We start from the raw sequence: 10,332 nt of genomic DNA, 5'->3' as shown, positions 1-10,332 counted from the left end.
CTCTCTGCCCCTCCCCTGCTCACACCTCTCCTCTCTCTCTCTCTCTGTCTCTCAAAAATAAACGTTAACAACAACAACAACAACAAAATCTTTTTAAATATATATAGTGCTTTCCTATGCTGAGTATATGGAAGACCAGCTGTGACAAAATGAAGCTTAGGAAACAGAACCAGGAAGTCATTCACGCCATGCATACATATCTGGGACCCTCAGTCACCTGACTGAGAGCCAAGCTTGACCTCTGTGCACAGGGAGGAGGAGTTCCGGTGTTTGAGGAAGGGAAGTGTCTTACACCTGTGTCTCAGAGTTGTCGAAACACTTCATCTGTACCTTTGTCTCCTCCCCTCCCAGGAAAGCACCAGAAGCATTCACATAGGAAACGAACAATGTTCACTGAGGACCAACTGGAAGCCTTGGAATTCTTGTTCAGTCAGAACCCTTACCCCCCACCCAGCCTGCAGAAGGAGATGGCCTCGAAACTGGAGATCCCCCCGACAGTACTCCAGGTTGGAGAATAAAGCCTCACCTTGCGAAGCCACCTCCCCGGAATACCCTACATTCAGAGACCCTAGGATAATTCCTGAAGCTTAATACCACTCTGGTCTCCAAGATTCCAAAGACCCAGACTCTTACCCCCAACCCCTCCCTCCCAACCCCTAGAGCAAGGATCTGCAAATCTTTTCTCTGTAGAGGGCGAGGCAGGAAATAGTTTAGACTCTGTGGGCTGTGTCACGTCTGCCAAAATTATTCAGCTCTGCAGGGACAGCGTGAAAGCAGCCATCAACAATAAGTAAATGAATGGGTGTGCCTGCATTCCCATAAAATTTTATAGACACACATTGGAAGTTTGTATAATTTTCACAGGTCACAAATATTCTTATTGTGCTTTTTTTTCCCCTCTCTTTCTCTCAACCATTTAAAGATGTGACACCTGTTCTTAGGGGCACCTGGCTGGCTCAGTCAGAAGAGCATGCAACTCTTCATCTAGGGATGGTGAGTTCAAGCCCTAAGATGGGTGTAGGGATTACTTAAATGAATAAATAAAAACTTAAAAAAAAAAAACAACAACACAAACAACGCTGTTCTTAGTTTATGCACCATACAAAAACACGGCTGCAGGTAAAAATTGGCCCATGAGCCTCAGTGTGCTGACATCAGTCTCTCCTGCTCTGGGTGTTTTGATCCCTGCCTCACTTTTTTTTTTTTTTTTTTAATTCATTATTGAGAGACAGAGCATGAGCATGAGCATGGGAGGGGCAGAGAGAGGGGGAGACACAGAATCCGAAGCAGGCTCCAGGTTCCGAGCTGTCAGCACAGAGCCCGACACGGGGTTCGAACCCACAAGCAGTGAGATCGTGACCTGAGCCGAAGTCAGACGCCCAACCAACTGAGCCACCCAGGTGCCCCCCTTGCCTCACTTTCTGTCCCCACCACCTCTCATTCCTGCTCCCTTTCACATATGTCGGGAGAGTTTGCAGCTATAGGATCTGAGAAGCAGAGTTGCACAACTAGCTGGGCTCACCTAGCACTGTCCATGGTATCAGGTAAAATGAAAACATGTGGACTCTCCTTTGGATTCACCAACCGGTTGCTCCTCTCTTTTCCTCCTTAGGTTTGGTTCAAGAACCACAGAGCAAAACTCAAGAAAGCCCAATACAAGCACATGCAGCAAAAACCAAAACCTGAACAAGAGCATGCAGCTGGGGTGGACCTCAAGACCAGCTCTTCCAAGAGAAACATGGCTACATCTCCAGGATTCTCTCATGGTGCCTACCCTGCATCCCTGGTTTACACAGATCATCCAATACCTTCCTTCCAACTCCGCATATGCCCCAATTTGAAGGCTCTCCCAGACCATTCCACTGGCCACAAAATAGTCCACTTTGGCTGCTGTCAAGATCCTAATATCTACTCCCTTTGTCCCATTTTGGAATCACAGATTCTTTCTGCAAGTTTCACTGTTAATCCCTTTGGTTCTACATCACCACAAAGAGCCTTATGAGAGAAGCAAGACACAAAACGTTACATATTGTCATTTGCAACGATGCCCAAACAAGGGACAGATATGAGATCTACACAACCTGGACGCATTTCAAAACCATGATACTCCATGAAAAGAAAAAAAAGACACAAAAATGCCCGTGTGGTGGAATTAAGCAGAAAGAGGCAGTAAAACTTACTGGGGATGGTGATGTTTCATGTCTTGATTAGGATGGAGCCTACCTGGATGTATAAAGTCATCAGAAGACACAGAAGTGTGATACTATGTACATCACAAAAAAAAAAAACAATCATGACAGCATGGAGACATCAGCTAATGCCATGATGGTCATCATTTTGCAATACATAAATGTAACAAATCAACATCTTCGTGTACACCTTAAACTTGCACAACGTTATGTATCAATTGTATCTCAGTAAAGCTGGAGGAAAAAATGTTTTAATTGTATCTCAATAAAGATATACATATATACATAATGGGACTACTAAGGACAGTTATCTTTTTTCCTGGTTCTTCTGTCTTGATTTTGTGATTTTGCCTTTTCTTCATCATTGTTCCGCTAATAGGATTTAGCCAATGTCAGTAAGTGGGAAGTTGGTTATTTTTCTTTCTAGTTTTCCTTTTTATTTATTTTTTTTGGTCACCTCCCCAGCCATTATTTTATGTCCTGAACAACCAAATATCTCCAGTCCCCCAATCCTCTCCAATTTTTGTCTTCTCTTCTTTTCTTTTTTTTTTTTTTTTTCTTTTTTGCTTCTCCCTCTACTAAGACAATGGAAACACCACAAGCCCTTCCAAGGAAATTCTCAGGCCTTCTTCCTTCCTAACCACTCTCTCCCTGTGCTTGTAGCATCTGTGAATGAGCCAAAGACGATCCCATTAACCGTGTGCTTTGTCAGGAACACGTAAGATTCTGAGCCTGTGGGATTATGCACTTGTTACCCGTCAGACCTGGCCTTGGTGCTCCCATGCAGGAAGATGCCCATAAGGCTGTGCACCTGTCCCTCAAAGGTGTCCTCAGGTTGTGCAGGGACAGCGTTGGGGTTCTGGCATCTCTGGTCCATCCTGAGCTTCAGAACCTGGGTGGCCTCAGAGCGGGCCAGTAGCCAAGCCAACCGCTCTGCACTTTCCAGTGTGCACTCCTCACCAACTAGCACCTTACAGACAGATGTCATGCTGGGGGCGGGGCTTTAAGAGGATTGCAGTCTCTCTCCCTCTCGTTCTCTTCCGGCCAGAGGCAACCACTCCAGCATGTGCTGTGGTCCGAGGGGATACACAGCCTCCCCTGCTAAGCCATCGACGACACCCCCGACCCCAGAAGGCTGCTTTGGCTTTCGCCTGATCGTACAATTCACGTGATTGAATCATCCTGCGGGAACCCTTCTGTGTGGCTTCCTTCACTCAAGTGCCATTGATGAAATTCATGTACATTGTGGACAGCACGCTGTTGAGCCCAAGAAATCCCGGTGTAACACAGGGGTTCTCAACCAGGGGCAGGTGCCGCGCACCTGGTGACATCTGGCAGCACCTGGAGACACTTTTGGCTGACGCTGGAGGGGGGAGGAGGGTGCCGCTGGCATGTACCCAAGTGGATCCTGAGCAGCTCAGTTTGTGGGTCAGACCCCTCCAGGAAGAGTTATCCGGCCCCAAGTGACAATAGTGCCAGGTTGAGAAGCTCTGGGACAGCCTGGCAGACTGAATCTGGACAGGAGCCAGAACATATCTGAGAGCTCTGACCCATAACCAGGAAATGAAACCCCAAGTGGTGTAGCCATCAGCCCAGAAGGGCTGGATCAGCTTAATGACCAAGCGCTCCCCTAATCTTTGCCCGGACCCTCACCTTCACCTTTGGACCAACCAGACAAAGCCAAACATGCTCCCCCTACCCAACCACAAAGGGTGTCCCTGCTTCCTGTGTCAACCAGTCTCCAATCAGGGCACTTTTTTCTTCTATAAAGCTGTCAGCTCCCTCACTTGATAAACTCAGTCGATTATCGACAGGGGTGGTCTCACTACAGCAAGAATAAATATTTGCCACTCTAGAAAACAGTGTGGAAGTTCCTCAAAAAATTGAAAATAGAACTACACTATGACCCAGCAAGTGCACTACTAGGTATTTATCCAGAGGATACAGGAGTGCTGATTTGAAAGGACACATACACCCCAATGGTTATAGCAGAGCTATCGACAATAGCCAAAGTATGGAAAGAGCCCAAATGTCCATTGATGGATGAACGGATAAAGAAGATGTGGTCTATATATACAATGGAGCATTACTCGACAACCAAAAAGAATGAAATCTTGCCATTTGCAACAACCTGGATGGAACTGGAGGGTATTATGCTAAGCAAAAAAAGTCAGTCAGAGAAAGACTTATCACATGACCTCACTCATACATGGAATTTGAGAAACTTAACCGATGAACATATGGGGAAGGGAAGAAAAATGAGATAAAAACAGAGAGGGAGGCAAGGGCACCGGGGTGGCTCAGTCAGTTAAACCTCTGACTTCGGCTCAGGTCATAATCTCACGGTTTGTGGGTTCAAGCCCCGCATCGGGCTCTGCACTGACAGCTCAGAGCCTGGAGCCTGCTTCAGATCCTGTGTCTCCCTCTCTCTGCCCCTCCCCTGCTCGTGCTCTCTCTCAAAAATAAATAAACATTAAAAAAAAAAGGGGGGGGGGCGTCTGGGTGGCTCAGTTGGTTGAGGGACCACTTTTAGCTCAGATCATGATCTCACGGTCCCTGAGTTCGAGCCCCGCATCAGGCTCTGTGCTGACAGCTCAGAGCCTGGAACCTGCTTCAGATTCTGTGTCTCCCGCCCTCTCTCTCTGCCCCTCCCCTGCTCATGCTCTGTGTCTCTCTCTCTCAAATAATAAATAAACATTAAAAAAATTTTCAATGTTTATTCATTTTTTGAGAGAGAGAGAGAGAGACAGAGTGTAAGTGAGGGAGGGGCAGAGAGAGAGGGAGACACAGAATCCAAAGCAGGCTCCAGACTCTGAGCTGTCAGCACAGAGCCCGACGTGGGGCTCGAACCCATGAATTGAGAGATCACGACCTGAGCAGAAGTCAGACACCCAACCGACTGAGCCACTCAGGCGCCCCAAAGGTTAAAAAATTAAAAACAAAAACAAAAACAAAACAGAGAAGGAGGCAAACCATAAGAGACTCTTAAATACAGAGAACAAACTGAGGGTTGATGGGGGGAGGGGAAAAGGGGTGACGGGCATTAAGGAGGGTACTGGTTGGGATGAGCACTGGGTATTGTATGTAAATGATGAATCTCTGGGTTCTACTACTGAAGCCAAGACTACATTGTATGTTAACTAACCTGAGAATTAAAAGAATAAATATTTGAATATTTACTCATTCTCATTTGGGAGTGATCTTCATTGATTTCTACAAACCTGATACCCAGGCCATATTTAAATTTCTCAAAACAGGGGCACCTGGCTGGCTCAGTCAGTAGAGCATGTGATACTTGTTCTCAGGGTCGTGAGTTCAAGCCCCCACACTGGGTGCAGAGATCACTTAAAAAAAAGTCTTTAATTTCTCAAAATACCTGGTCAACGCTGGTTGTTGGAATCAGCATCCCAGCAACAGCCACACAGTGGAGGCTACGGATGGACGTTACCTAATTCCTCCACCCCTCCCACAGTTATCAGGGAGATAATGGTCTGCTTGTAAGAATATTTCGTCATCGATTATCACAAACAAAATAGTGATAGCTGAGGAAGAAGTACACTCAATCTTTTCTTGGTCGGAATAAAGAACTCAAGGGTGCTTGGGTGGCTCAGTCAGAGGACCACGAGACTCTTCATCTCTAGGTCGTGAGTTCGGGCCCCAAGTTGGGTGTAGCTATTAAATAAACTTAAAAAAAAAAAGAACTCTATGTCCTTGTTTATTCCAACAACAACAAAAAATGAGTCTACTTATTCTTTTGGGGGTAATTTTTTTTCAGTTTCCCATGGATTTTTTAATTTTTATGATTTTTTGTAATGTTTATTTTTGAGAGAGAGAGAGAGAGAGAGAGAGACAGAGCATGAGCGGGGGAGGGGCAGAGAGAGAGACACGGAATCTGAAGCAGGTTCCAGACTGTCAGCACAAAGCTCAATGTGGGGCTCGATCATGACCTGAGCCGAAGTCAGACGCTTAACTGATTGAGCTACCCAGGTGCCCCATCAATTTATTTTTTGAGAGACAGAGACAGCAAGCCGGGGGCGGGGGGGGGGGGGGGGGGGGCGCAGAGAGAGAAGGAGAGAGAAATCCCAAGCAGGCTCTGAGCTTTCAGCACAGAGGGCCCAATGTGGGGCTCCAACTCACGAACCATGAGATCATGACCTGAGCCAAAACCAAGAGTCGGTCGCTTAACCGACTATGCCCCACCGACCATGGATTTTTTATTAAGTTTAATTCCCCTCTTCTTTTTAATGTTCATTTTTGAGAGAGAGACACACACAGAGCCGGAGTGGGGGAGGGGCGGAGAGAAACGGAGACAGAATCTGAAGCAGGCTCCAGCCTCCGAACTGTCAGCACAGAGCCTGACACGGGCCTCGAACCCACAAACTGAGAGATCATGACCTGAGCCGAAGTGGGACGCTTTACCCACTGAGCAACCCAGGCACCCCTGGATTTTTTAATATGCCCTTAAGAGTGCAGAGCATCCATTGATTGCCTGGGACGTCACTCCAGAGTGCAAGTTTTACATGATCAGGAACTTCCTTGTGCTTGTGCCCCATCCCACTTTGCAGAACAGACCCCTTCACCAAGTTTTCCAAAACGTTCATGAAAGAAACAAGAGGAGAGGGAGACTGGTTGATTCGTCCGACGGCTCTCTAGAGCCTTGGGATAAGAAGCCTCAGTTAGATCTAAGCCCCTCCCACCACGTACCAGCCCAGCGTGGCCCAAACCTGCCGACGGGACTAGAAGCACCTGGGGAACTTGCAAAGCCCAGGTTGTAGGAATGGAGGGCGTATGGTCCCCAGAAGCCGAAGAAAGTCTACCCAGGACTGTATTTAAACAAGGCTCAAAGCGCAAGAGAGGCACTAAAGCCTGAATGGGTCCGGAGGGGTGCACCTCTTGAGAAGAGTCGGAGAATCCCCAGAGCAAGTTCCCAGGGTGAGCCGCAGGGGAGGGCTGGGGCAGCGGGTGCTGGAGGCCGAGGGCTGGAGCCCACCCGGGTGCGTGCCAGACTGGGAACTCCGGGCTGGGGTGGGGGTGGGGGGAGGGAGGGGGGAAGGGGTTCCATTCCCAGCCCCAGGGGTGGGGATACTTGGAGACCCCGAAGCTGGGTTTGCATCCTGCCTTCTCCCCTGGCCACCGGTGAATGGGGGAGACTGTCTCCACTGTGGGGACCTGCTTGCCCTATTACCGTGTGTGCTCGGAGGGCATCTGCACCACCCCAGCTGGAACCCCCGTTCATCTCCACTCATTGTTTGCCTGTGGCTGAACTTCCCCAAAAACGGAACCACAACATGGGAGTGTGTGTGTGTGTGCACGCGCGTGTGAGACTTCTTCCGTGCACGACTTCACTGCTGAGATCCATTCATGTTCATGTGAGCACAGTATTTAACATCTTTTAAAAAGAGACTTCGGTAGGGGCACCTGGCTGGCTCAGTCAGTCCATGTGACTCGTGGATCTCACGGTCCTGAGGTGGAGCCCCATGTTGGACGTAGAGTTTACTTTAAGAAAAAATTAAGGGGCGCCTGGGTGGCTCAGTTGGTTGAGCGTCCAACTTCAGGTCAGGTCATGATCTCACGGCTCGTGGGTTCAAGCCCCAAGATGGGCTCTGTGCTGACAGCTCAGAGCCTGGAGCCTGCTTAGGATTCTGTGTCTCCCCCGTCTCTTCCCCTCCCATGCTCGTGCTCTCTGTCTCAAAATTAAATATTAGGAAAAAAGGTTTTTTTAAATTAAAATCCTTAAAAAATAAAATAGAGCCCTTGATAAAGCTAATACCAAGTAATATTCAAATTTCCCTGATGGTCCCCCAAAGCACCTTCTTTTTTTTTTTTTTTTTTTAACGTTTATTTATTTTTGAGAGAGACAGAGCATGAACGGGGGAGGGTCAGAGAGAGAGGGAGACACAGAATCTGAAACGGGCTCCAGGCTCTGAGCTGTCAGCACAGAGCCCGACGCAGGGCTCAAACTCATAGAGCGCGAAATCATGACCTGAGCTGAAGTCGGCCGCTTAACCGACTAAGCCACCCAGGTGCCCCCCAAAGCACCTTCTTAAAGCTGTGGTTGAAGTCAACATCCAAGTACTATTGTGTCAGGGCTTACAAACACATGGAAACATATTCAATCGTTCCTTCCACAATTACTGAATAGATAGCTTCTGCTTGTAAGAAGCTAATAGAATGGTGAATCACTAATAGAATAGTGTAACTGGCGGGGCGCCTGGGTGGCTCAGTCGGTTAAGTGGCCGACTTCGGCTCAGGTCATGATCTCGCGGACCGTGAGTTCGAGCCCCACGTCGGGCTCTGTGCTGACAGGTCAGAGCCTGGAGCCTGTTTCAGATTCTGTGTCTCCCTCTCTCTGACCCTCCCCCGTTCATGCTGTCTCGCTCTGTCTCAAAAATAAATAAACGTTAAAAAAAAAAAAAAAAAAAGAATAGTGTAACTGGCAAGGCAATAGGATTCATACAGGAATTAAATCTGTCACAAAGTAAGCTTTCAAGGAATATTCTAGAAAAGCAAAGGAAGGAAGGCAAGAATGGCTTCCTAGTGTCCTCAGAATGGAGCCCTTTTTTTTACATCCAATCCTGCTCCGTCCCTTTCTACCACCGTCTTTTTTTTTTTAATTTTTAAAAATTTATTTATTGATTTATTGAGAGAGAGAGGGGGGAGGGGCAGAGAGAGAGACAGAATCCCAACCAGGCTCCACACTGTCAAAGCAGAGCCCGACACCCGGTGACTTGGGGCTCCACCATCTCATGAACTGTGAGATCATGACCTGAGCTGAAATCCAGATGCTTAGCCGACTGAGCCGCCCCGGCGTCCCCCTTTCTACCACCTTCTATCCGGTGTTTCCCAAACACATACACCAAACAGGCACACATGTTTTTACTGAGTTTCACAATTCCACCAAAGCTCCGTCCAGCCTGAACAGCCCCATCCAGTCTTTTCCTATTGCCCCGAATTCTCTCCTTCACCCACCGTCCCCTCCTTCCCATCCTCTGATAGAAACAGCGGCTCCTGAGGGACCTTCCTTCATTCTGTGTAGACGGCCTCCCCGTTTCCAGACCTAACCCTCACTTCCCGGACAGCACCTGCCACCAGCAATTATTTCCACAGCTGTTCCCTGGGCCATTTGTCTCTCCCGGCAAGACTGTGAGTCCGCAGGCTCAGAGGGCGAGCCTGTGGCTTCTGGGGGCGTCTCCAAGCTAAACCACAGAGCTGTGCTTCACGAAAGAATCGGGGGTCCTGGAGGAGCACTGAGTAGCTAGGAGGGGGCATGCCTGAGCTGAGGACTGCACTCAGGGGTGAGGCCGCCAAGAGGGGCTCTTGTTGGAGCAGGTGGAGAGCAGAAATTCCCAGAGCCAAGCTGCCAGGGTGAGCGGAACTGAGGGGGACTCAGGATGGACAGAAGTCTGAGGGTTAAGCCAAACCAAGTAGGCAAGGACTGTGAACCTGGGGCTGGCAGACTCAGTCCTGGGTACCTGAACTTCCCAAGAGACAAGTACATTCTTACAGCAAACAGTCCCTGTGTCTGTATCCGGCACCCCACAAATAGGGTTTAAGCCCTCTTTCCCTGACTTCTCACCCAATAAACGGCAATAAGGATCCCCATGGGGAGGACTGACTTTGAACAGCTTTCTTTGGGCCAACACTGGAAGGATAATGCGGAGTCTCAGTGAGAAGCTGTTATTAACATCCCCACGCTAAGAAGGGAGCTGGAGGTCAGGAAAGCAACGTTTATTCATGGACACGGAACTGGGGGGTGCTGATCTTTGGGCTCTGTCTACGCTGCCCCTTAAAAGGAGCCACAAAGTTAACAGCCCCTCTGTCCCACAGGCCATTCTTATGTCATCCAGTCCTTGAGAACATTTCCCCCACCGTGATGTCCATCGTGGGGGCTCCACTGACACCACGGATTCTGTGGATCCCACGGCAACACCAGCAAAGCCCTCGCATCCTTCCAGTGAGTAGAGCTGTCCTGGTCACTGTTCTCCCCTCTCCTGTCAGGTGGGGCTCAAACCTCTAACCTTGAAAGTGTTGAGCATGAGTTGGTAACATAGAGCCAGGGAGTAAATAAGCTATCTCTTCCACATGCCATGTCTGTTCCATATTCTTGTCCCCTTCCTCCTCCTGCTATCTCTCCTCCCTCACC

General features: G+C 48.6%; 1 protein-coding gene across 1 annotated transcript; it reads left to right on the top strand.

The window, feature by feature from the left end:
* The first annotated feature begins 357 nt into the window (after positions 1 to 357).
* On the top strand, positions 358 to 2,095 carry DPRX (divergent-paired related homeobox). The gene is made up of 2 exons (XM_060652715.1): positions 358 to 506; positions 1,613 to 2,095. The coding sequence occupies exons 1-2, from the start codon at positions 387 to 389 to the stop codon at positions 2,000 to 2,002; spliced, it is 510 nt and encodes a 169-aa protein (XP_060508698.1). The 5' UTR covers positions 358 to 386; the 3' UTR covers positions 2,003 to 2,095.
* Positions 2,096 to 10,332: the final 8,237 nt, after the last annotated feature.

The sequence above is a fragment of the Panthera onca genome, chromosome E2, assembly GCF_046562875.1.
Source record: "Panthera onca isolate mPanOnc1 chromosome E2, mPanOnc1 haplotype 2, whole genome shotgun sequence".
Taxonomy (NCBI): domain Eukaryota; kingdom Metazoa; phylum Chordata; class Mammalia; order Carnivora; family Felidae; genus Panthera; species Panthera onca.
This window is presented reverse-complemented; position numbering and strand designations above follow the sequence as displayed.

Bases quoted from the DNA above. Each gene is read 5' to 3' on its own strand.
- DPRX (XM_060652715.1), top strand. From the start codon at position 387: ATGTTCACTGAGGACCAACTGGAAGCCTTGGAATTCTTGTTCAGTCAG. The intron at 507-1,612 runs GTTGGAGAATAA...TTTCCTCCTTAG, and splicing joins TCCCCCCGACAGTACTCCAG to GTTTGGTTCAAGAACCACAG.